Source organism: Cinclus cinclus, chromosome 3 (assembly GCF_963662255.1).
Source record: "Cinclus cinclus chromosome 3, bCinCin1.1, whole genome shotgun sequence".
In the NCBI taxonomy this organism is placed as follows: Eukaryota; Metazoa; Chordata; class Aves; order Passeriformes; family Cinclidae; genus Cinclus; species Cinclus cinclus.
The window spans coordinates 56,063,384-56,090,788 of record NC_085048.1 but is presented as its reverse complement, the minus strand read 5'-3'; the positions used below and the strand labels follow the sequence as shown (position 1 = coordinate 56,090,788).

General features: G+C 41.4%; 1 protein-coding gene across 1 annotated transcript in view; it reads left to right on the top strand.

Moving 5' to 3' along the window:
* Positions 1 to 8,150: 8,150 nt before the first annotated feature.
* The window catches only part of IGF2R (insulin like growth factor 2 receptor), a 58,099-nt gene continuing 38,844 nt past the window's right edge, over positions 8,151 to 27,405 (top strand). Inside the window, exons 1-7 of the mRNA XM_062490001.1 lie at positions 8,151 to 8,254; positions 15,943 to 16,076; positions 21,342 to 21,466; positions 23,135 to 23,233; positions 23,640 to 23,769; positions 24,773 to 24,893; positions 26,843 to 26,960. Coding sequence (XP_062345985.1) covers positions 8,151 to 8,254; positions 15,943 to 16,076; positions 21,342 to 21,466; positions 23,135 to 23,233; positions 23,640 to 23,769; positions 24,773 to 24,893; positions 26,843 to 26,960 — 831 coding nt within the window. The remainder of the gene's footprint in view (positions 8,255 to 15,942; positions 16,077 to 21,341; positions 21,467 to 23,134; positions 23,234 to 23,639; positions 23,770 to 24,772; positions 24,894 to 26,842; positions 26,961 to 27,405) is intronic.

Here is a 27,405-nt window from a genome sequence, read left to right as displayed (position 1 = left end):
TGGAATTATTTTCTTTTCCAGTTGACTCACACAAGCCTAAAAGAGGAAGCATCAGGTTCCACATTCAAACAAAAGTATTATAGGTGCAAAACTTTGAATTCAAAGAAGAGGTACTCAGATAGCCTGCATGATTCTGATACTTCTTTCTTGCATATAACCATGCAATTTTTAATTATGTGATTGCAACGTATTTTTTTCTCCAAACTGGACTCTTGCCTCATTAAATACATAAGACTGGACCCACTGCTGATTTAGTAAAGTATTTCTAGAGTCCTTGCTTCAGTTGTTTCAGAAATATGAAGGGTAGGAAAGGGGAGGAAGTGGCTGTGGCTGTATCCATCTGGCCCCAAATCCTGTCTCCAGCAGTGTTCACAAAGCAGATGCCTGAGGAGGAGAAGGAACAGAGGAAACTTGTATCATCCTTCTTTCTCATCCTCTCCAAGCCTTCAACAATTATCAGCTCAGAAACACTTTGGTCTAGAAATCTTTGCACTTGGTAACTTTCAATGGATTTCTCTTCAACAAAAATATCTGACTTCCATGGAAGCTGTACGAGTTCTTTACGTCGTCGACACTTTCACAGAAGTATGTAATGGTTATTCTAAAGGACTGTCTTCAGGAATAGGAGGATGAAATCATCACTTGGATTCCATCATACTAACACCACTAAGCAAGATGCAGTACAAAGCAACTGATTTTTTTCTCTTAGAGCTGGAAACAAAGCATCTCTGGAATTGGAGCAACTTTTAATTATTTATTTCTCCTGTTAAGAATTTGCTTTATAAAAAAACATGGCTCTTGAAAATTGGACATTATAGCAAATATATAGCAATTTCAATGATAAAAGTTAACAGATTTTTGAGGTAAATATTTATAGAATCAGTAGTTTTAGGTATAGTCTACAAAGAAATGTAAAACTTAACAGCTCGGTGCAGGAGATGGAGTGAACACCTTGGTGTCACTGTTCTATCTTAGAACAAAACCCTCATTTGCTTAAATGCATTACAGGAGGGTGTTTTATGTTTTATGTTGTCTTTGGTATATCTGGATTTATTTTTTAACTCAAAGAATGGCATATGTGTTTCAGATAACTTTTTAATACTATTTTTAGGAAAACGTTCTCTTACAAGACAAGTATTTCAGATGAACACATATGCTAAGCTAAATGACTATACTCAATTATATACTACAGCAAAATGTAATTATTTTGTGAAAATAAATATATACAACCAATCATTTTTGTTTGGGCTAATTTTGATTTTTTTTTTATTTCCCTGGGCTTGGCCTGGAATGGACCTGCCCTTAGCCAGGGGACAGGCTGAGCCTGTCAGACCAGCGTCTGAACAGTAAACAGCATCTCTATTGCTAACCTCAACCTGGCTGAGGTCCTTTGTAAATATAGCTCTGCTCACTAATGATATTCTTTACATTATCACTTCTCTTTTGGTTCATTTGCCTGTCAGCAAATATAGTAGTTCAGTACAACATTGGCATCTGTTTCTCAGCAGCATTCAGTGTGGAGAAGCTTTTCTCTGTACTTTTCTGTGTCTGGATTTGATGTCACCTCCCAAAGCATCATTCAGCCACTTCATGTGCCATCCTGTGGGCTCTGCCTTGTTTCATGCCTGTGGCAGAAGACTTCAAGCCTACAGCACAGCTATTTCAACTCCTTGGGTGGACACAGTGAAATATATGCCATGCATCTCTCAGCTTTCTATCCATCCTGAATTTCTACAGTGTACTCCACTCTTACTTCCCTTCAGTTTCATCATTCACATAAGGCTTGAAAAATTCTGCAGAGATTTGATGCCTCCTACCCTGTCTACTCAGAGTCACTGCAGCCATCCCTTTCTTCTCTTGGCCATGCTCTTGACATCATGTCCCTCCTGTAGCACTGGGATAACAAACACTGCCAAAAGGACTCAACAAGCTTTCAGCATCACTGCCCAACACCGAACAGTGTCAGTCTCATTATTGTTTTGTGTGGAGAGGCAAGAAAGAAAAGACACAGAAAATCCCTCCAAGTAATTTTATTGATGGCTTCAAAGATGAATTACAGCTAGCTCACGAGAAAGTTCCAACACCTGTTTCAACACCTCAGAGAGCAGGCTCTGAGGCATGAGCACACATTAGAGCATTGAAAAGGTAGAAGTTAAGACAAATAATATACAGAGACAAACCTTCTACCCTATTTTGGATAAGAACATACATGGTATCTCTTAATATTACTTTAGTTCAGCTGCTAAGGCAATAACTGTCTCATAATACCAGTATTTATTACTGGCAATTTTTCCACTATGGTGTTTATTCACTTCAGTAAGGGTGAACTGTAAGATTTTCTTCCCCATTGTAACATTTATCATATCTTTAAATGTCATGTCAGTACATGAAAAAATGCCAGAAAACTCTTCAGACAGTTGTCATTCCATGTCTATCTGATGCATATTTCTTAGCACATTCACTATCATACGTATACACTTTCTGTTCATTTTACTCTGGCTCTGACTGAAAAAAGGCAAGGAAAATCTGGATTACTGCACTGATTCAGATGGTAGTATTACAGATCCGAACTGTGCAGTATGGAGATCTCCTTCTTGTCTTGTGATCCACATGTGCAACCAGTTTTTATGATCTAATGTGAATCTCTAATTGAACTGTTTATTCAATACTGTAATGTCTTACCTGGACCTTCATGCATACAATGATACTTACATTTCTCTACCCTATCTCCTTCAACAACTTGTGAATATAGAACATCCACAGTGATGTGGTATCTATTATTCAAAAAAACCCAGATTGTTACTTTTCTTCTAAGTAAGTTAATATGTAAATGTCTTTCTTCTACTTCAGATATCTTCAAATGTTTTACAGACAAATGTAATGGAAATAAAATGCATGTCTAGAAGAAGTTTAATACTGGCCTAAACCTATTTATGAATGTGGCTATAAAAACAAATATATATGCATGGACAGAATATATAAATGTATCATCAGAATTTATCAATAAATTCTAGCAAGGCAGGGGGTTGAAGAATCACCTGAATAAAATATACCACATATTTTAGTCCTCCATAAATAGTGCATTATGCAAGAAATTTCTTGCTCAGTTATTTTTCCCCTGAGAGAACTAGAAAGAAAAAAAGTAGGTTGAGCCTTGATGATTTAAACAAAACCAATTTGGTAATTTCTCTGCTGTGTATGAAGTTCGTTGATTTTTAAGTGTGATGCTGAAAACAGCATTTTGATTTTAGTGCCCTTTGGCTACATGGGAAGCAAGAATCTCTTTTTCTTTGCAATTTCCCATTACCAAGAACCCGGAAAAATACAGCAAACCAGAAGTTTATCAGCTACGTTGTAACAATCAAGAAGGAACAGATGCCAGTGTATTTCCTTACATAACACTACTGAATTAGGTGAAAAAACTACTGAATTAGAAAAAGAAATGCTGCCCATTGTCTTACAATAAAAATACAATATGATGGAGCAGTAAGACTTCCAGATGATTCATTTTTTTTCACTTCAGCTCAACACAAGATATCTGCAGGTTTTTGACATTGTAAAAAAGTGGTCTTCACATATCTTGTACCAGCTTGCACTTCTTCTAGCCAAGGATCCACAGCTATTTTCAGCTACTCTAGGTTAGTGTTGTGGTTTAGACCCAGCTGGCAACCAAGCCACATGAGCTGCTTGCTCACTCCCCTCCAGGGGGATGAAGGACAGAACTGGAAGGGTAAAAGTGTGAAAGGTTGGGATAAAGACAATCTAATAGGGAAAGCATAAGCCAGGCCACAAACAAAGCGAACAAGGCATTCATTCACTGCTGCCCATAGACAGGCAGGTGTTCAGCCATCTCCAGAAAAGCTGAGCTTGATCATGTGCAAAAGTGACTTGGGAAGACAAACACTGTTCCCCCAAAAATCCCCCCCTTCCCCCTTCTTCCCCCAGCTCTGCATATGAGAATGATGCAGTATGGTGTGGGATATCCCTGTGGTCAGTTGGACTTGACTGTCCCGGCTGTGTCCCCTCCCAATGCCTCGTGCACCCCCAGCCCTCTCGGTGGTGGCAGGGGGCGAGAGGCAGAAAAGACCTTGATGCTGTGTAAGCCCTGCTCAGCAATAACCAAAACATCTCTATATTATCAACACCAACCTTCTAAGCCACAGTACAAATAGTGGAAACACTGAGCACAGCATGTAAGGATCTTCCCAACAAGACAAAGATTTTGCATAAAGTCAAAGTGTTCAGACAAAGTTGATGTTCTTTCACAGTATCATTGAACAGTACCATCTAGATTAGGAAATGTCATTATCTCCCTAACTGCACTGGGAAGCCTAAACCTTAGTATGCAAAACAAGGTCATCAGGGACTGTTTTCCTCAACAGGAATTGTTATAAACCAGGATAACTCATCACAACAAATCAGAAGGTAGCTCTTATCAAGAACTTGCCTTTAAAAATGCTAAGGACAGTAGATGTAGAACAGAAAGAAGTAGAAAGCATTAGAGAAAAAATGAAAGACTGAACAAGCAGCAAAAATAATGAAGAGCATTCAGAAGTAATGGCAATGGGAGCAATATTAGGAAGACCGGAGTATAGTATAGCAAGCAAGAGAAGAGGAAAGAAAGGGAAACTACCCAGTGAGTGGCACATCTGTGCCTTCTGAAAAACTGCCCAGCTCCATGGAAAAGCCTTATGAAGTTTCCATGAAGTATAAAATTACTTTAACATAATGTAGTTTACAGACAGATAAACTGTCCAGACCTCATTGGAGAAGGAATTTCCCACAATCAAATGTAAAAACAGTTCTGGATGCTGAAATTTTTTTTTGTTTTTATTATTGAAAATAATAGAGATCAGATGTGAGTGTTAAAGGGAACTGAGACAGTAACAGCAAAAGTGAGCTGCCTCTTAGCCAGCCTGACCTGCACAGCTGATGGTGGCCATATGAAGCAAGACTGTAAGTCAGAAGAACAAGAAATGGTGCAACATTTGACACCTGGCAAGATGACAAGAAGAATCCTGGAGGACTTGTGTATCCATCACTTATTCATGACATTGTGCCTACTGAAAATCATCCATAACATGGAAATCACAGCATGACTTTCAGGTGTACTGGGATTTACTCCACATAACTAGCAGCCAACGTGCTGAACTTCTCCTAAGGGAAAGGAAAAGGTAAGATTAAGACAATTATATAATTTCAGAATATTTTAACACTCTGCTGTGGTACATGGTTAGCTTAAATGCCAGTATGATTAAGCATGTGAGGTAAATATTTATGTTATTATTTACAAATGATACTCAGAATGACATATTCCTATGGGCTATTTGCATAACATAGTTTAGGATACAAAAATGACTGGCACATTTCTATTGCATGTAGGTAGTTTTAAACATGACAGAAAATCCATGAATCTTGAGAGAACTGCTGCATGCACGAGACTATAAAGGTTAAGGAAAATAGGCAGTAAATGCAAACAGTTACATGATTGGAATTTGCAAACTTTTACTTCATTTTATTTTAAAGGTATTTGCACTTACGTTATGTATTTCAGTATTTCTGCAGCACCCTTGCTGTGTTGCAATATTGGCTCATTGCTATCTTGATGCTTATGTATTAGCAAGGCAAATGAAAGGATAAATTCTGGTTTGTTCCTTTTTCTTTCTAACTGGGATTTTTCCCCCAGTTATTTCAATTTCTTTCCTTCTTGCTAGACAGCTGTTCACATACTTTTCTCTGTATGTAAAGAAACTGCTCTGAAGCCTTGTGCAAATACAGAGGCCTAAGCATTCATAGCAGTACAAACAGTGAAGAATGCCACTCTAAACTTCTTTGTTCTTTTGTCAGTAAACAGCTTGGAGTTAGCTCGTACCAGATAACTGAAATGAACTGTTTCTGCACTGCCAGGCCCTGACACTGCAATATTTATATGTATTGGTAATGTTACCAAGGTGAGCTGTCATGTTGTCTTCAGTGGAGTCACTCAGGCACTTAAATCTACACAAAGAAAATTTCAGTATTTGCAGAAACCTGGGTAGCTAATAAGATCAGCAGCTACAGAATGTCTGCCTGCTCTGCTGTCTGCAGTGAATTTCCTGGCTGATACATTTTTAATTCAAGTTGGAAAGCAGAGACAGGATTTCCACCAAGTCTTTCTATTTGCACTGCTCTGTGTAAAGTGAGTGATGCGAGTCCCGCCAGCAGAGCAGCAGTTTAACAAACATAACCACAGAAATAACTGACGTGGTATTCTTTTTGTCAACTGCTTTTGTCTTTTTGAGCCTTTGAGTTGGTACCATCAAGCTTCTCTTTAACCTATACAGGCTGGAGTCTTAAAAGCAGACAAGAGGGATTCTTGGGTAAACACCTGAAACTTTCAGAAATCCACTGAACGTTAAAACAAAAGATAAAGAATTGACAATAATCCATTATATTGTAGTAGAAAACTGTAGAGGACAATAGCATTTACTCAGTCCCTTTTATTAATTCTTTTATCTGAAGTTCCTCTCCCCCTTCTGGAGCTGTTGGTAGTGCTTGTGCAGATGTGCAGTGAGCCAAGTAAGTCAGGTGACAGGTACAGCTGCAGGCTTGCACAAAGCAATCAGAATAAATAGTATGTCAGCTTTCAGTCAGAGCAACATCTTAACCAGCTGACTGCCCTGCTGCAGAACTAATGCTACCATAAAGGTGGGTTGTACCTGAGAGAAAAAGAGAGGAAAAGGAGATCACAGCAGCCTGGAATCAGGCTGAAGTGACAGAGAGGCAGATTTTCAGTGCTGTCTCATTCTCATGGATGCTAGGGAATGGGGCAAGAAAAACTATTTCAGCTGTAGGCCTTTTTTTTTTTTCAAATGGCTTTTGGAAAGCATTCATAATTAGAGAACAGGATTTCTTCACACAAGACAGGTGTCTGTTTAACGAGTGCAATTTTTAGTTTTCTTTCACTCTCCCACCCTTATGCCTCTTACCAGTCCCAAAGGTGGTTTTCTTCTTAACTCCACTTTCACAGAAATTTACTGCTAATTAATTACCTCTTTTATGTTGCAGTTAAAATTTGCTAAATCTTGGAAAAAAATTATGCAAGCTCCAGGCTGGATTGCTTTTCTCTATAGGCCAGGAGAGAGGCAGTGAAGACAGGACAGTTCCACTTCCTGCTGACAAGGTTACTGCCTTGTGCAAGCCTCCCTTCCTGCCCTCTGTTTGAAATGGGGGTAATTTCTACACCACACCACCTTCCCTGCCACAGTAATTATTCTTGCAGCAAGACAACCAACCACACCACTGGCATGGCCTCCTCAGTTCCTGGTCCCTAATGGGTTTAGTTTCCTGATTGTTCACAAGATTTTTCTTCATATTTCAAATAATTTATTTAAAACCCCATTTAAAGTTTTCCAAACAGCATTTCTTTGACTTGACCACCAAGCCACAGAATCACAGAATGGTTTGGGTCAGAAAGGACCACAGCTGGTCATCTGCTCTGACCTCCCTGCTCAAGCAGGGTGGTCCCACAGCACTTGGCACAGGTTTGTGTCCAGATGGATCTTGAGTATCTCCAGTGAAGGAGACGCATAACCTCTCGGGACAATCTGTTTCAGTGAGCGGTCACCCGCACTGCAAAGCCCTTCCTCGTGTTCAGCTGGAACTTCCTGCGCATCAGTTTCTGCCCGTTGTCTCTTCCCTATTGCTTGGTTCCATCAAGGAGAGCCTGGAAACATCCTCTAGGCATTCCCCCTTAAGATACTTATGGACATTGAACGAGGTCTCTTCTCCAGGCCCAGCTCCCTCAACCTGTCCTTGTTAAGAGTCGCTCCGGTGCCTTAAACTTCGTTGCCCTCCGCAGGACGCACTCCGGGACGCTCCCACCCACCAGCAGTGCGCCCCACGGGCCCAACCCCGCGCACTTCAGCCGGCCGGGCATGTGGCACAGGGTACACCCCTGAGGACAGGGGTGCCGCGGGTGGCGGTGTCGGGGCCCGGCGGTGTCGGGGCCCAGGCCGCAGGGGGAGGTGGGTCGGCCTCTGGGGGAAAGGGAGGGCGCGTCACGTGAGTGCCGTGTCCGCACATGGCGGCGGTCACATGACGGGGCGGGGCGCGCGGCGGTCACATGACACGCCGCCGGCGCCGCCTGACGTCCTGGGGCAGCCCGGCCCATGGCGCCCATGGCCTCGCTGCTCCTCGGCGCCCTCCTGGCGCTGTTCCCGCTCTCCGGGGCGGCCGCCGCGGCGCTCCCCGACTCTTACCAGGACCTGTGCGGGTGGGCGGCCGCTGGAATGCGATGGGGCGGCTGGAGAAGGGCTGTGCCGGGGGGGCGCGGGGAGGGAGGGTGTCTCTTGGTGCCCGTGCCGCTCCTGCCTCCGGGGGAGCGCGGCACCGGGATTCGGCAGCGCGGTCCCGGCCGCCCGGGCTATTGGAAGGGTCAGGCCGGGGATGTCTGGGGGAAGCGGCGGCCGTGTTCCCGGGCGTGAGGCCGAGGCTGGTCCACGGCGAACGCGCAGAAGGGCTGGGAGCTCGGAGGGGCGGCTGAGGGGCCGGTGTCCTCCGGGGCCTCTCTGCGTGGATCTCCGCAGATACAGGAAATCTGCGGGTGAGAGGATGGCGAGACTTGCTCTGTGCAATTCGCCTGTGGTCGGTCTAGTCTGAGAAATACAAAAGTATTGTTAGTTTGGAAGGGGTGTCACTTGAGAGTTGGCTTCTTGCTAAGGACATCACCATGTGCTATTCGGTTACTTGCAGGTGAATTAAGAAAGCTTTGGGAAACTTAGCACGTGGAGATGTCACCGTTATTCATGTCTTGACGTTTTTCTATTCCAATTTCAGCCGTGAATTTAATCTAGCACCAATACCTTGCCAGTCTTAATTTCTTAATTGTTTAGCTAGAATATGCAGGATGCATACAAGAAGACATTATTTCAGTCAATGTCACTGCGAAGGCACCAGTGTAGCAGAGTGATTGTTGCACTAAGGGCAGAGGTTGGATCGCTGGAGGGAATGGGCTGGGGATATGATATTGTCAAATGATGAAAACGGGGAAAAAAAGTTGGTTGACTTGCAAGAATAACCCATACGGGTGGCAAAAATTGGTTCTGTGGTTTTGTCAGATGACCATCCTAATTGCAGAATTGAGACAGAAATGAGAAACTCTAGCTTCTGGACAGAATTTAGCTACTCTGACGAGTGATTTTTGATGGTGGTGGTTTTTTTCTTTCTTTCTCTTTCTTTTATTAAAAAAACCCCCTCACCCTAAATGATTTGTCTGTCAAGCAGTTCCTACTCTGAGAGTATTGTGAAGCCATGTCAACGTCTGTCTTGGCTTTGTTGTGTGTCTGTGACTAGAGAAATATCTGAGAGTGCTGTGGAGAGGAGTGCAGTCTCATTTTGGATGCAAATTACTTAGGCTGGTTTCATTTTGTTACTGGCACATGAAAACAAATTTGCACATAGATAGCATAATCAGCAGGTTTCCTTTTAAGATGGACTGCTTCAAAAACATGTATTCCCCACCTGCTGCTGTGCTATGGTGGGGAAAAAACTGCTTTGTAGGACTTAGGTCCAGTAATCCATAATGGGTGAAAGAAAAATTAAGAACTTGTGGCCTGATAGGTAGGAAGTCCCCACAGAGTTCAGTGGTGAAGTTTCTTCTTGGTACAGTTGCTGAAAAACTTTACCAAGTGAGTAATGATGCAGACAATGCAAGCACATTACTAGTGGATTTCTCAGCCAAAAATTACAATGTTGATGTGCAGGACAAGTCCCTGACCAACCTATTTTTGTACTGGCTTAAAACAAGGTTTTTATTTGTTTTACAGCTCCTGTGTTTTGTGTGCTGTAATAGGGCTGGTGAAACTGCAGCAGCTATTGTGTCTGGTGCATAAATATCAAAAGGTGGGCAAAGAAGGAAATTGCTGGGGATTAGAAGAGGCACTGGCTCTCCTTTAAGTAAGAGTAGAAAAGCTGTTTTGCGGGGAGGAGGAAAGGTGTCAGAGCTGTTTTACGCAATAACTGTGGCATGAGGCTACTTAAACTTGAGCTGGAGGTTTTCATTGTTTGTTTTGTGTAGCCTTACTGCTGGTATGCTTGGATGGTCTGGGGGAAGAAGAAGAAGAAGAAGGTCTTTCATTTTCTGAAACTTTGTTTAATGGCATGGCTTCAGTCACTGATTTTGTTATGCTTTCTCCTTTGTTCTTGTGTGCTCCAACAGCTGACTGTGGCTGTCATGTGACCTGCAGTTGGAATTCTTTTTTTATCTTCTGTGTAGAGGTTCCTCCAGAAATGCTGCAGTATGAGTACCTGGGAAAGAATACAGGGAACTAGTTGGATATAGGAAGTTACTGGCCAGTTTGGTCTCTCTGTTTTTCTTCTTCCCCTTGTATCTCTCATGTTACAGTGCAGGAAAAATTCTGGAATTAATTTTGTGACGTGTTATTTAAGTCCATCTACTTAAAAAAAAAAATCTTGGCAGGTTGGGTTCACTTTTCCACGTAACACTACAAAAGTTGCTGTGTAACTTTCCTTCCTTTCTAAAAAAAAATGCAGAATATGTTTTGAGTGTGATGGTAGAGCAGCAAATACAATCTGCCTCCTCTATGGGCTGTTTTGCCTGAGAATCTGTACTGGATGAGAGGTGATTTAATGACTGGTAATGTTTTTGCCCCCTTGCAAGGATAGGAGCTGATGCATAACTTCAGTGATTTTTAGATTGTGGATATAAGGGAATCTCAAACTGCTGTACAATGCAGGATTGCTATTACACAAATTTTGAGGTTGTAACTCAATTCTATTTTATATTAAATGCATAGTTTTTAATAACACAGCTCCTACAGCTGACTGTACCTACACTTCTGTTCATTCAAAACGCTGTCTTTTCAGCTTTTGTTGTGAAACCACAGCTGGGCTCATCTGTGCTTCTCGAAACCCTTGAAACCCCAAGCATTCTGCCTGGCCTTGGTAAAGAAGCACATGCTGAGTACAGAGAGGTGACCTTTGGGTGCACTCATGCAGCTCTATTAATCGCTTTGAAATGTTTAAGTGGGAGATGTTATAAATAAGGTATTACTGGGCTTATATAACGATATGAATGGTTGTTTCACGTGCCTGGGAAGCTGCTATTGTAATGTCTGAATGTGGTTTCTCAGTATATGAGCCACCTCCTATAGCTCTTGTGTACTTAAACTTCAGATTATTACCCCTTTTCTTAAGCATTCTGTAAAATGCTGTAGTAGCTGTGGCTTGGAGTGCAGCATGAAAGACCAAATCTCTTCTGGGTGCAAAAAGCAGAAGAGCTTGTGGTGTAGCTGTAAGGCTGTAATGCATTATGCACACGCAAGAAAACTTGCCTGAAGATACACAGTGTGTGTGGTAGCTGGAAAAGGGGATGAGTGAGCTAGAGCAGAATTAAGCATAGGTAGGGATGAATTAAAAAGCTTTTGAGACATAGTGATGGCTGACTTTGTGCCATTCAAGCATTCATTTTCTATAAGGAGAGCTTGCTTTGACATAGAGATTTATTTACCATACACATTCGTGTGCAGGTGGTAGTCGCATCTAATAGTGATTTCTGTGGCAACTGAAGCTGCAAGCTTCAAATTTACAGTGGCCATCCTGGAAATTGTTCCTGATCTTGTCTGCCTGAGATTGTGGTGGTTGAAACTGCTGGTAAAGAGGTTTGGATACTCGTTTAATCTCTGCTATGTTCTGATAGCTGAGAAGCATCTGGGCAGAAACTCGTGCAGATGCATAATCACGTGTGGACCTGCTTTTCAACTCTGTGGTTGTAGGTTGCCTTGTCTCTCTGCCAGGTTGTCTGTATAACACCCCCTAAGCAAAATGAGTTATTTCAGTGCATTCCCCAGAGAGGAAACACATGATTCTTTGTGACTGTGTTTTACAGCTGTTTGGAGCAGGGTGCACTGTTCCTCCCAGCATTCATCCCTCGGGTAATGGTTTGAGAACCAAAAAGCTTGAACTATTGCTGGAGATTGGTGGCAGTAGTCTCTCTGGTGCTCTGCTGATTTGAAGTGGTTCCCTAGTGCTCAGACCTCAAAGTGGCTCTGGCGTTGGGATGCACTTGCTGTGACAGGAGTTAGCCTTTTGCACCTTACTTCACTTCAGTGCCTCAGCTTCTCATCACAAAGTTAACTAGGCTTGCTTTTTCCTTCCTCATGTTATTTTTTTAATATTGCTTCTTTGATTGGTTAAAAAAAAGCAGAGCTCTCATTTGATGTTGCTGCTTGCTGAAAAGTAGATTAATTTTCTTTTTCATGTGATTGCTTCTCAAAAACAATGCTAGATAGCTGGAAAGGTTGACCTGCAGGCAAGGTTATTACCACTAACTTGTTTGGACCTTGCTTGCACAAGTGCTTTTGGTAGTGGTCTGAGCTTGCCCTGCCTCCTTCAGTGCCTCCCACTGCTGATGTATGGCCAGAAACCACCGTGAGCCAGACAGGGAACTGGCCTGGCTCAGTCCCCCTCCACACACATACATATGCACCTGTTGTTTTTGCTGAGTTAATTTTGAGCCAGGACAGTCCCTGGACCCAGCTTGTGTCAGGCGCTTGGGTGAGTAGCACTGGCAGGAGAAAGGAGAGCTTGCCCTGGGGGGATTGACTTGGGTATATATTTCATCCCTTTAATTGTGGGGTAGTTCACAGTTGGCTTTATCAGAAAACAAGCATCATGTTGTGGTTTCAGCAAAAATAACTGTTTGACAGTTTTATTCAGGGCAGACAGCATGTTTGAGCCCTGGCCTTGAACTGCTCCAGAAATGGCTGTTTGAATTGGTTTAATCTGTGAGGTAGCATCTGTACTGAGCCCCTTGGGTCAGAGGATGCGTCACACCCCACCCCATCATCATGGCTGTTGCTTTTTAAAGGTGCTCATATAACAGCTCCCTGTACTAGCTCAACCACATTGAAGCAGGATAGCTTAAGCCCTTCAAACAAGATAACTTTGTCTGGCCCTGGCAAAGAGGTGATTACATCAGGCATCACCACTGGTAGAGGTGAGTGCTGAGCAAGCTGTCCCATTTGACATACATGGTCAGGATGGGCAATGTGATTGCCAACAGATGGTTTCCATTATGGATTGCAGTTGAGAGGTCAGCTTGTATCTTACTGGAAAGTAGAGCACATGCAACTTGAAACTATTCCCAGGTACTGATTTAATGCCAGGAGTCTTACTTGTGTGAGATATAATTCTTGCTTTTTACTGTGAAAGTACTTTGCATCTCTCTCAGAGCAGCTGCGAAGGCTACATCCAGGCTGCTGTTACTATGAATACATCCCACCTTGCTCCTCCCACACATTAAAAGAAAATAGAAGTCTCTAACTCCATGAAAGTAATGCTATTCTGAAACTGCTGATTTTTCTACTATGAAAAATACTATATATTTTTCCATACTCACTTCACTTTCCATTTTCACTTCAGTGTGCCCCTGAAGTTGTGGTTTGGAACGTGGTTGATCATTGGATTTAGTATTTCTTTTGTGCAGACAGGATCCCTCAACCTTCCTTGTCCAGGGGCCTGTGACAGGGCAGAGGGAAGGTCTGGCTTCAGTTGCTCCTTTGCTTCTGTTCTATAAGCTGCTCATCTTGTTTCTCTTTTGCTTCTGGCCTGCGGGTGAACTGACTTGAAGATGCTGATTTCCTCTATTTCATAACAGAGAACTAGGAAAGCAAAACCTTAATCTCTGAGTGATAATTGTGTTGTGTAAATTCTTGTTCCATTCACAAACAGATTTTAACTTGCAAGGTTACAGACCAACAACGCACTGAAGAACACCCCAGCTTGATCTAAAACTTTGTACCATAGTATTGTGTTACCTTTTTGTCGTCTTCCAAAACAAGTAAAAAAAGACAAAAGAAAAGAGTACTGGAACCCTTGAGAAATTTTCAGTTCTCAGTTTGAGAATGCTAACTTTCTGGGGCTTCAGTGTGAAGAATTTTGGTTTGGATTGAAATGCATTTTCTCCTGGATATAAAAACGAGCTTTGGTTTTAATCTCTTGCTATTTTCAGAGCCCTTGAAGATAGTCAGGTTCAATTTTTTTTTGTGTGTGTGTGTTGAGAAGCATTATTTCATTGCTGAACTTTTGTTATTCTGTACTGTAGCTAAATTCTCATCATCCTCCTGCATCGGTATTGCCTTTATCCATTTCAGAAGTGAAACAGACTAGCTGAGAGAACTAATCAGTATGATTGTAAAAGGTCAGGTCTGTCTGCTTATGGGGAAAGAATAATGGCAATTATTTGTCTAGGATTGAGGCACAGTCCATGAATATATACTTTTATTGGTGTTCTGGGTATGACTCAATACCTGGCAAGTTATTTTTGACTCTTATATTAGGATAGAAAGCCTCAAATATTTTTTTTTGTGTTTTCAGTTCACGGAGAATGCTCTTGTGTTTGTCCCTAAATTGTTGCAGCCATTCGCAGTCTGAAATGAACATGGCTGCTGTAGTACAGGGAATTCAAGAAGCCCATAGTCAGTAATTAAAATGGAAAAGTATGTGATATCTTAATGCTGGCTCTTTGATTAGGTATGGGATGCACTGGGTTTGAGAGGAATTCTCAGAGGATTTAAAATTTAAATACCTGAACTGTTGTTGCCCCTTTCTTATCCAAGGACTGGAGTTCAGAGCAGAGCAGGAATAGTTTCCCCTCCTGGGGGCATCTGGAGTATGATAATGCTGAGTGGTGCAACACATATGACCTGGAGATTAAGGCAAACAAACCTGTTGGGTGAAGCTTCTTATCAGCTGAGATTTGTACATTAAGACAAATGCTTCTGTGGGTCAGATAGGTGCACTAAATTTTTTGTGAGTTCTAAATAAGAGCAATGCCTAACAAGTCACTGTGGTGTCCTCAGTTTTCTGATGTGTTGATGAACGAGTCTGTATTAATCCTACTGAAGTTTCTACTTGGAATAGAAAGGAAGCTGGGGAATCCGTTATGTTGCAAAAAATCAAGTGTACAGAAGATGCAGGCTGCTGCCAGTGCCATAAGAGGGGAAGCTGAGCCAAGGTGACAGCAAACATGTACTGAGTTGTGATTTTTTAGCAGAGCTTGGCCAAAGTACCCTGATAGTAAGCCAGGCTGTCTAAAGAGCTCCTGGCTCTAAACTAGGTGACCTGGGCCTGCCTCAAAACTGAGCAGTGCTGTGTCATGCGAGTGACCAATTTTACTGCAGTCATACTGACTGCTGTGAGGGGAAGGAATCCTTGCTCTGCCTCTGAGCTGTGCTGCATTTGATTTTTTTTCCTGCTATTATTCAGATTTATTCCCAGTTATATTTAACCTGACCTTTGTATTCCTTTTCCAGATTTTAGACAGCTGGCTTTCTGATATGCTGGTAGCTAGGTAATGTGATCTTTCACTTGGTGTCTTGAGGATAGCTCTGCTTAGTTTCCAGCTTTTGACATACATATAATGCCTAAAGGTGCAGCTAGGCCCTGATAGTTATTCTTAGCATCTTTTGGTGTGAGTACTGTAAGACTCTCAACTCCAATTTTGACCCTGAAGCTGTGTGGCTCTACTGCTCTATTCTGCTTAGATTTAGCACTTTTGCCACTGTTGTTGGGCAGAACACTAAGGTGCAGTAGCGTCCAGCCTGCCAAAGACATCTGAGACATTTATCAGGCTGTCAAGGATAACATATCCTTAGTCAGGGTGGCCTTCACAGAGGTTTGATGTGAAAGAATAGATAATTGGATGTTCCAGAAAGGGAAAAACGGACTCGATATTGCATTCCACAAGTTGTTAAATCTGTTTTGCTCTTAGTCCCAACAAAATAGCAATTATTTCTGCTACTTACAAATATAGAACATGAATAGGAATTTAAGTTAGTGCTGCCTTTAGCCTTAGAGTTGGTTATTTCAGGGGCTGGTATCTAGATGATAGGCAATTCAGACAAATTGAATACCAACTGACAGGCATTTTTATCTTTTCAGTTACACTTGGGAAGCAATTGATGCAGACAAAGAGGTGCTTTATAAAATAAATTTCTGTTCTGGTGTTGAAGAATGTGGAAGGACAAGTGCAGTCTGTGCATATGACATCAAGAACAACACCCATCGGTCTGTAGGTAAGTAAACAAGTGTCTTGTAGGTAGTTCAGTGCCATGTTAATGGATGGTCTTAAAGCTATTTTAAAGTTTGATGTGTTAGCAAATATTCTCCCCCCTCCTCCCATTTTGGAATTGTGTAAAACTTTGTTTTGTTGCATATTTGCTAGGAAAACTTGGTAAAACACGATCAGATTGTAGATAATGACTTCATAAGACAGTGAAATGTATCTTATGCTCTAGTTAACTGTAATCTAGCGTGAAAGTGTGCGAGGCTACCTCTGGTAGAATAAGTGCATCTGCCTGTGGCAGGATACTGGTGTGCACAAATTTGTAAATACTGAACAAGGATAGAGATTGAGTTACTGCTCTAAAGTATCCTCAGCCCAGCTTGATGTAATATCAGGTCTTTGTTCAGAGGCAGGTTACTCTCTGTAATGCAATATTGGGAGTATTGCTAAGTGTCTGGGGTGTTGTCTTCAAGTTGTTCCACACAGGAAGTTAATTCTGTGCAGTTTTCTGGTTGTGGCTGCACTTGTCAAATCTGCTGGTGGCTTCAGTAGTTCACAGATGTCCTTGGTATTCTGAGGAGAGGCAGACTTGTGCATGCTGATCTAAATATGAAACTGGCATATTCCTATACACATACACATGATTTCATCAGTCAGAAGCAAGCACCGTGTGTTCTGAACAGTATTTTTTCATGAGTTCATGTTATTTATTTTCATGGATATTTGTCACTTTCAAGGTTAGTTTGGTGTTTTGGCTAATGAAGCAAGAGGCTTTTTCTTAGTTGACTGAAACTTCTAATAGAATAAAGTAGTAATGTTCTGAAGAGCAGTATCTCTTCAGACTGCTTCATGGTATCTGCAGATCAGAAATCTGATTTAATGAGCTTGCCAATCTTGCCAGCCCTTGGCAGACAGCTCTTAAAAGAAGCTATGAGTCTTCATTGAATTGCTTGAGCTTGAACTGCCAGAATATGGTGAGGAGGAAGGTGTTTCTCATCTGTATGCCAGTGCACAGCAGCTAGTCAGCTTCCATTCTCCCCACACCTCTCTATTAACAATAGAGATACTTTGGTTTTAGCCTGTGGTCAGTCGGTGCTTTTCAAGCAACTGTTAATATTGGGACTCAGGCTTACAGAATCACTGAGTGCATGAATAAAGGTATATTCGGGCTCCAGAGTGCTCTGGGATGACTGGTTAGATTGCATTTGGATTCAAACTGCAACTGCATGTAGTGTAGCATCTTCTCTGAGAAGTATGGCATGTTAGAGCACTTGATGCTGTTATTCTTGTACATTTCAAGAATGAAACACATTTTTATTTCCTGATAATGGGGGTCTCAGCTCGTATGCCGTTGAGGCCTCAGTTGCCTGTGGATAAGAAAAGAAAGCAGCATCTGAACGTCTGTTTTAACATGCTGCTTTGGATGAGACTGGAATGTGGCAGGTAGAATGAGATTGAGGAAGTTTGTTCTCCCCAGGGAAGTGTCAGAACTAAGGCTTGTGTAGGTTTTGTTCCACACTTCTTGTGGAGGAAGGGAGAACAGAGCTGGGTGATGACTGAGCAGTATTAAATATTCCTCTGTATGCAAACCTTGAGTTCCTGAGTGCCTCAGTGCTACTGGGTGGAAGAGGATTTAGCAACAGATGTACTGTGGTCTTGCCGAGGCAGTTTGAAATGGCTTTCGAAGGTTAAGCCATGAATCTTGTTCAAGTGGGATATGTTTTTAACTACCCTGCAATAAAGTGAGAAATCAAGATGAGCAGTTAACATTGTCATTGAATTTTACTTTGTTCTCTTGGTCAAATTGTCGAAGTTTTGTTCTTGCTCATGCCTCTAAATGCCTTGGAGCTTCATCACCATTGCACTGGGTTTAGATCATGCTAATGGGTTATCAAGCTTGTTTGTTAAAATATAATAATAGTAATAATAAAACACTCTTAGTGAGAGAAAAGGAATCTCTCTGATCCAGGTCTAGAGAGGTGTAGACTCTCAGTTACCTAAACCAGCTAAACCACATACTTATCTTCAAGCAATCCAGATGACATGAGGTTACCTGTATGCCAAAGCTGTGGGCAGATGAAGGACTTTTATTTGGGGGAAGAAGGGCAACTTGTCGACTGTTAAATTTGTTAAGTTGTAAGCTTTCTTCAGATATGAGCTTATTAAATTCTCCATTCTTTCAGAAAAAAAAATCCAATGCAAACAATTATTTTGTTTTTTTAAATACAGCTGTGCAAGGGATGAACTAAAGTTGTAGGACTGTTTGTTGCTCACAGCTTTGAGGGGTGTTAAGGCCGTATGCTCTGTGGCAGTAATCAGTCTGTATCCCAGGGAAGGTTTGTGGCTCATCTTAACTGTTTGTCAGTGACATATCAGGGTTTGCACGGAGACCCCAAAGGCCTCTCCTCTGCACTTTTATTGATTAATCCTAGAAGTTTTCAAGGGTATGCAAATGTTTATTTCATGAACATCAGAGAGGATGGAAACAACATGGTAGTTATTTAACTTTTTAACTTACCATGATACCTGATGACTCATGTGCAATGTATTTAGACTGCTCCTAGAAAATGGAGGCATTACTTGAAGTGTCTTTTAACCTGATGGTAAAATGTCCACTTTGTCCAGCTGCTATAGGATGAGAGGACATGAAAAGATAGCTGCCATCTAAATGCCACTTTCTTCTGGACAACTAATTAGATATCTTCCATGATTGCCTTTTTCCTGCTAAGTAGTTAAACAGATGGAGTCAATGAGCAGAAGGTGTTGTGGACAGTGACTTGATACTGATTTAGTGTATCTGAGTAATGTGAAGTATTTGGTGCTAATTTTTGTGAACAGTATTAGCTGATTTGTAGTGTGTTGCTTTGTGGAAGCAATGTAGCTCTGAAGTCATGAAGAAATGTGAGTGATGATTGTAGAAGTAGCTTGATGCTACAGTAAAAGTGGTTGCAGCTCTGGAAGGAAGCTGATATGAGGGGTTGATATTCCTTGCTCTATGAGTAAGGGCATGATGAGGTATGTGCCAGTGAAGAGACTCTTACTAAAACTTCTAGCAAGTTCCCAGACTAATTGTAAGCATGCAAAGGGAAAGAGAAACATGCATGTTGGCCTGTAGTAAAGGAGACAGACTGTCTGAACTTGTTTTTTCTTGAATATTACTTTAACGGAGAATATTGGAATCAGCTCACAAGTGCTTTTAATGCAATGTACTGTTTTTAGCATAGACAGAAGCTAGTGCTTATGGAGCACTAAGTCCTCAGATGGTGCTGCCATAAGTTCCCTGCTAGATGGGGGCTTATAACTGTATACATTTATAACTGGAGAGGTTTTAAGTCATGTGCATGTTGTTACTATATCCATCTCTTGCCTAGAAAGTTGTGTTGGCTTCCTTCTGCTAGTCTGTGGAAGAAAAGAGGACACCTTGACAGTTTCTTCTAAGCAATCATGTGATAAGTAGCATTCTTGCTCTCAAAGCAGTATGTAGCTTTTAGGTTTAAGAGCTGCATGGCATTTTGGCTACCATCAGTGCTGTAAGATGTAGAATTTGAAGATGGCCTTTTAATAACATAGGAAATAAAAAAGGCACAAACCACATGTAACATCTTTTGCCCAATTTTTTGACTTCTGCTCCTCTTCTGTTCTCTAGGCTGTATTACGTGTGTGCAGGGTAGTTTTGCTTGCCTTGGGTAACAGGCTGGGCCAAGTTTCTACAAGTGTGTTTTTTAAAATGAAACAAAGGTGTGAAGCTGCTATCTCTAATAATTACAGGTTTTAGTTGCTTTCTCCCTAGAGTAGACAAACTAAAATGGAAAGGGGGAAGCTCATCATGCTCACACTTTATAGCATTTTCTTGAGATCAAACAGGCTCGTTGCAGAATTAAAATCTACTTCTCAAAAAAACCCCAGCAAAACAGCAGAACAGGCTGGAGTTAGCATGTGAGATCTAAAAGCGGTTGGTGTTTAATATTAACCAAAATAGGCTTGAGCAGGAACATTTCAGTGGCCTGAGCTGGTGCTTATCATGGCTTGAAATGTGCTCCACCTTTCTCCTTCATGTCAAGTGCTGGGGAGGAGAACAGTGTGCAGTGACAAAGCACTGACCCTACTCTTCATGCAGCATGCAAGCTGTGCTGAAGGGGTTGGGAGATGTGGGGGATTTGCACTGAGGCAATGGATCCGAGTTGGGTTTGTCTGCAGACAGTGTCAGTGCATGGGCACCAGTGTGTTCTTTATTAAGTAGATTAAAGATTAAGTAGAGCCAGCAATATGCACCTGCAGCCCAGAAAGCCAGCTGTATCAAAAGCAATGTGGCCAGCAGGTAGAGGGAGGTGATTCTGCCCCTCTTTTCCCTCTGGTGAGACCACACCTGGACTACTGCATCCAGTTTTGGGGTCCTCAGCACAGCAAGGACATGGAGGGTGTTGGAGCAGGTCCAGAGGAGGGTCACAAGAATGCTCATAGGGCTGGAGCACTTCTGCTGTGAAGACAGTGAGAGAGTTGAGGTTGGTTAGCTTGGGGAAGAGAAGACTCCAGGGAGACCTTATTGCAGCATTCAAGTGCCTATAGGAGGCTTATAAGGAAAGTGAGGATAGACTTAGCAGGGCCTGTAGTTATAGGACAGGAGGTAATAATTTTAAACCAAAGGAGGGTAGATTCAGACTAGATATAAGGAATACATTTCTTTATGATGACAGTGTGAGGCACTGGAACAAGTCCAGAGAGGTTGCAGGTGCCCTGTCCTGTAAATGTTCATGGTCAGGCTGAACAGGGCTCTGAGCAGCTGATCTTGTTGAAGGTGTCACTGCTTAATGCAGAGGGGTCCCTTCGAAGCAAAACCATTCTATGATAGACTCTCTCCCATCTTGTGCTGATGCTATTATTATAAATGATATAAAGGCTGAGAAACTGATAAATAGAAGCTGGTAGGGCGAAGTAGTGAATTGTGATTGAAACTAGTTGGTAACAGCTTTCCTTGTTCCTAAAGGAGGTGACTAGTTTGTAGTAACATCTGCTGTTGTACTTTTATTTTAAAAAGTGTTTGCTAAAAACCTTTAAGAAAGTAGAAGTGTGATTAGAGATGTGAAATGCTATCTTAATTTGGATCTGATCTTCCAAATCAGAAAATCCACAAAGATCTTCAGTTGTACTGTCTTCAGGTGTGCTGGTTTGTCTTGTGCTGCTCAGTGTTTGAAACTAGACCCTGTCTGTTGAGCTTCTATGAAGGTATTGTATTATAACACCCTTTCTCCCCACACTTCTCATTTTTAAACCCTAGGTGACTTAGACTTTCAAAAAGTTTCTGAAAATCTTTTGGAGCTCAACACTACACGTAACTGTTTGCAGCAAGGCAGTGAACACCAAATTCAAAGCAATATTAACTTCATGTGTGGGAAAACACTGGTAAGTCTAAATAATGTACTGTTATCTTCAATGGAAATGACAAATAGTTCTGACTTGGTTTTAAGGAGACCTGCTCTACTTTTGGATGTCCTGATTACTGAGCTTTATAGCTTAAAGAAGAGCCAGTTACATTTTACTGTTAAATTAAGGTCATGATTTATTGTGGCTTTCAAAACTCAGTCCTGGTAGAACATTGTTAGTCTGAATCTTAGCTCTGGTTATGGGCTCTTCTTTGTTTTTAATGTTTTACATGGTTGGCACTGTAGTATTTTATTAGCTTAATATGGAGGAATGAGTCAACACTGTACAGGGTACCATAACAGTGCAAGCTGTTGTTTAATTGGTGGCTGTGACTTAGCTGCTGTGGACCTGGCATGACTGTATAATAGAACAGTATTGAAGAAAAAGACTGAGCTCTACTATGGGGCAGCATAGTTGACAACAGTAAACCTCAGGCTTGGTCTGCACATTGTTGAACTAACAGTGCTTATAGAGCCACCTGGGCTTCTGAGGAAATAGCTGTTTGTGAGAATGTGTTTGAAGTGTGATTGGAGCTCCCCAAAAAGTTTCTAGGGGCCTGTGTGCATGCAGTTCATTTTAATGTGCTTTTGTAGTTTCACCCTCCACACACTTAACAGATAGGAGAGCTTGGTACAGTCTGTGATCGGTTCACACATTTGTGTATCCGGGACAAGTATTTATTGGTGCTGCTGTTGGCACTGACAATGCTATTGCACACCCCGTCTTGGAAATCCAGCCAATTCAAACAAAGTGCCAGTGCAGCAGAGACTTAAATGCTTCTTGTTCTGTTTCGACAGATGACTCCTTAAACTAAATTAAAAATTATTGCTCAACTTCAGTTGTAACCAGATCATACTGATCTTCAGACTTGTGGTTAGCTCAGTTCTAATACCTGTTCATCTTATGACATAGTAAAAGGATTTTGTAATAGTGCCTGGAACAACTTGTTTCATCCCCTTTTATGGCTGGGTTAAATGAGAGAGGGAATCAGTTTAAGTATGCTAAACTACTTCTAGCTGAAATGATGGAGGGCAAAGTGAAAAATTGTTGTGTTTTCACTGAGAGACATTCTGTTGAACATCCAGTTCTGAACCACAGTAGGACCCCCCCCTCTTGAAATACATACAAATGTGTATAACATGAACCTATAAAAATAGGCAGCTAAGGTCAGGGATGTTTCTTTCTGTGTAGCAAAAGAGGCTGCTGATCAGTTGCTTTTGTAGAATAAAAAGGAACTGATAAACCATGCATTGCCTCACTATGTTAACCTATTTATATGCATTTCTGTTGGTGTTTTCCTTTCTAGTAAGCAGATATGACTGGTTCTTCTGTCATTATCAGTTGGCATAGTGAGCACTACTAAAAGATGGAATACAGTTACTGCATATTAGGACTGGCACATGTTGAGTATTGGTGCATATGCAGATGAAGGATTTGGCATGCTGCATCTTCCTGAGTTGCCCAACAAAGCTGTTATATAACAGTCTTGCTGTTTACAAGTGCCATTAAGAAACTGTATTGCCCTTGTGCTGTGATGTGCTGTATTGTTTTTCTTCATCTCTTGAATAAATTTCTTAATGTTTATATTGCAGAGGTAAAACAAAAATAGTCAATTTTTCAAAGTGTTATTTTTTCTTACTTAAATAGGGTACCCCTGAATTTGTAACAGCAACAGAATGTGTGCACTATTTTGAATGGAGGACCTTTGTGGCTTGCAAGAAAGACTTGTTTAAACCTGTGAAAGAGGTAACGTATGTACTATCCATGCAGAAGTTACTTTTCACATACATGACAATTTTATTCTAATTACCTGCCCCCACCCCAAATTAATCCAAACAATTCATAAACCTGTATTTTTCATAGGTATGTAAAGCATAAATGTTGGAAGTTGGTGGAGCTGAGAATTTTAAATAACTCTTGAACCTTTTCTGTGCATTGGGTGGTTGTTTATAGTAAAAATCTTCTTAAAGCTGGAGCACAAGGGTCTAACTTTGGATGTCTCATTTTTTTATCAGTATGTCTAGCTTTGAGCTTCCAGAAGTAAAAAAAAAAAAAAACCTTTTCACATACTAACTGGGCTTCATATGTGCCTGTTCATAACTTCCCCCTACTTGTGTAGCGGGGTTTGCATGTAATGTTTTTGTTGTTCTAGGTTCCTTGCTATGTGTTTGATGGCGATATCAAGAAACATGATTTGAATCCTCTTATCCAAGTTTCAGGACACTACTTGGTGGATGATTCTGATGATGATTCCTTGTTCATAAATGTCTGCAGGGACATAGGTTTGAATCGTTGCTTGTGTCACCTGTCAGTGTGTAAATTTCTTGTAGTGTGGTTCTTTGCTATTGCCTCCATTAAATTATCCTATGTCCAAAGATCAGTATTTCAAGATTTACATAATTATTGCAAACTCCCTACCCTCCAAGTATGGAGGTGTTCAGAGATATGCCCCTTCTGGATGCACAAGTACAGTTTAAGCCACTTTTTCTAAGTGGGAGAGCAGAGCTTATCTTGTACGTGTTTGTTTCCTGCAAGATGGGACCATTATTGTTCACAGGGCTTCGTGGGCTCCAAATTTATTCCTTTGGATTCTAGGTTGTTGCCCAGTTCCTGATAAATATCCTGAGGTGCATCTAAAATACTGTTTGGGTGCTTGCCTAAGTGGTGGTGCATAGCTAGCACTTCCCTCTCAGTTGAGAGCTGTATGTATAAGGAATTAAACCAGCAAAGTCATGTATTTGAAGCTTGCTGAAAAGGTTAGTTTAGCTGTATATTCCCACTGCAATTTTTACTCTGCAGTTAAATATGTGTTTTGTGCCTTTGTAAGGGTTTAATACTTCTGGTTTTAGTGGGAAGTCCATTCTTTTAAACATCTCGCATAGTATGAAACTTTTTGCTGACTGCTTTGAATTAGATGGTTAATCAGAAACTAAGAAGGGGATAAAACCTACCCTTGAAGGAGAAGTTATGCATAACTTGGTTGTGGGGGAAAAAATAAATACTTGGCACACTTTCAGAAGTTTTCAAAGCCCTGTGTATCCAGCAGCTGTACTAGCAACTAGCTTGAGCTACTTTGTTAGGAAAGGTGAATTTGCTGTCCCCAACCAGGGTAACACAAATTACCACAAGCACTCCAGGCTTTGTCTTGTCAGTTTTACATTCTAATGTAGCCCATCTTTTAGAACTAGTTTTAGAAGAACCCACAGATAAAATGGCTAGATACTTCAGGTAGAGCAGGGTTTAGAAATGGGGTCCTATAACTTCTTTTCTGTATTCTATGACCAGGAAGTTCAAGTGGAGAGACCAGAAGGTGCCCTGCTGGCAGTGCTGCTTGCTTGTTACATAATGGTCTGGCGTATGATGTTGGCCGTCCAAAGGAGCCGCTGAAGCTTCAAGACAAAGACAGGTATGCAATTTTTGTGGTAATACTTCTGTGGACACTTCAGTCATCTGGCCTGGAAAGCAATGCTCTTGGTAACAGATGAGTCTCCTAAAACATAACGTTAATACCTCTTCGGTATTGAAGCATTAGCAGAAAACTAGGCAAAAATACTGTCAGAGCAGTCTGTCAGGCATTCTGTGGTACTGCCATAACAGATCAAATTTTCTCCTTTGTTGTGAGAGACTTATTTTTACAGAATTTCAGAACCCTTAGAAGTAAGGGGTGATTGGTGCTCTCGACCCACATAATAAGATTTGGTGCTGTCTGCCTACTGTCTGAGGGCCTGCAGGGTAAATGCATTTGCATCATTGTGGGTTTGTGCACTGCTTTTGGCTCACTCTACTCCCCAGAAGTACTTTAAAAGTTGAGAGTAGGATCGGATGTTTCCTTTGTGTTTTTTTTTTTCGCATTGATTTCTTAACAGAAGAAATAGATAAGCAATGCAAGACTTAGTGTTCCTTGTGGTGGTAGAGCTGGTGAAACTGCAAAAAACTTTTCTGGATGATGCTTCTGTTCACTGCCTTTTGTGTTGTAAGTATAGCTTGATGTAAAAAAAAACCCAAACCAACAAAACAGCAAAAAACTTTCCCCCAAAAAAAATGACCCAACCAAAAAGGCCCCTAAAACAGCCCAACCACAAAAAACTCTACCAACAACAAAAGAAGACAATAAACAAACAAAAAACCATGTTAAAATGCCACCCAAACAACTGATGTGGCTCCAGGAACTTACTTAACATGCTGGTGTTTCTGAGCTTCAGGTCATCTGAGCCTGCTTGCCTTGTCTGTAGAGTCAATAGTACCCATGCTGATTTCTGCATTTTCAGATGCCAGCTGAAGGAAACAAGCAGAATTAATTAATAACAAGGAGGATCTGACCTATCTGTGGTGAAGTTGAGGGTTTTATTTTCATTTGCAAATGAAATTGTTAGTCCTTTGTTGCAGGGCTTTTCCCCAGCATGAAATAAGTGAATGAGGTGTTCTGTACCAAGGCATTAGCTTACCTCTGAGGAGGCACAAGCTTATTCTCATACTTAAGTGCAACTGTTAGTACTCTAGAAAAGTTCTAGGCAAGCAAGCTTACCCCTGATAGAACTGAAGAGCTCTTTGGTGCTTCAGGAATATTCACTGTATGTGTTCTATCAGACTAGGGTGGCCTGGGAAGGAGCAAGATAATTGGATATCTGTGTCCTGAGATGCAGAGAGGCCAGCTAGATGTGTGGCTTATCTGAAGCCAGAATGTCACTGCTCTGGGAGCCGTTGTCTTCTGCCTGTTAAACTGCACAGAATAATAATGCATAGCTGGGAAGTTGTGATCTTCCTGTTCACTCATCCAAGTCATCTTGCTGTTTGTCTCTCCCTATCAGATAATTACCATGTTTTATTCTTACTCCTGCTTCACCTATCTGACCCAGTTGCCTTGCTCTTGTCAATTTGCCAGTGAGATCATTTTGCTGTTAATTCTGGGGGCAGAATGGGAAGAGTTTATATGTAGAGAGATGGTAAAGTACAGGAATGTGGCAAAACCTGAGTGGATATTGCTTTCAAAAGTTGCAAGAACATTTGCCACATCTGCTCTCCAGCAGTAGTTTTGAGAGCAAAACTGCAGTTATTCTGTGCTCCTGTGGTTATCAGCTAAATTCTTGCTACATTACGAGTCACAAGGCATTCAGCATAGTCGTAAGTAGGGTACCAGAAGATACTGTATTAAGTAATTTTGCTGGGAGTTTTTTATTTTTAGTTGACTCTTAAGATGAAAGGAATTGAGGATCTCCATAAAAGTTGCTTTCAGGAGCAGGGCCACCTTGGTCTGTTCTTCCTGAGTGTCTAGCAAAGATTTAGTGTTTTAAGAATATCCTTCTGTACAGTGTGGTGTCTTAATTGTCTTTTTGGTTTGTTGTTTTCTATTTCTAGGCTTGTATTGAGTTATGAGAGAGAGTACAAGCATGATGAAGAAAGGCCAGGCTTCTGCCTGGGGCACAATCCAGCAGTGACAATCACTTTTGTTTGCCCATCAAAGAGGGGAGAAGAGGTAACTTCAATGTTTTGCTTTGAGTTAACTGGTTGGTCTTTAACTTTTGTATGCATTATCTTTCATTTTTATTCCCACCTGAAGAGAGTGTAAGTATTCCTGGCTTGCAGTTTGTGAAGACTGTGAGGTTCTAGGTACACTCTTTAAGTCTTCTAGAACTTAAGAATCAACGAGAACCCAAATAAAATTTCCCCAGGAGTGTGTTGTTTCTTGTATTGAAATTGGTGAATTTTGTTGTCCCTTTACCGGTTCAAGGCTTTTCTCTAAGCACCGGATGGGCTTAGTGTAGGGTTAATCCTGGACACATTGGCACAGAGCTTTGCTTGGTAACAAGCACTCTTCCTCTTGAGTCAGGCTGGACATGCTTATAGGTGTTGCCTCTTACTTGGTGTCCTTATTAATCTGTTCCCCCTCAGGGGGATAAAAAAGTAGCTAATAAGTATCG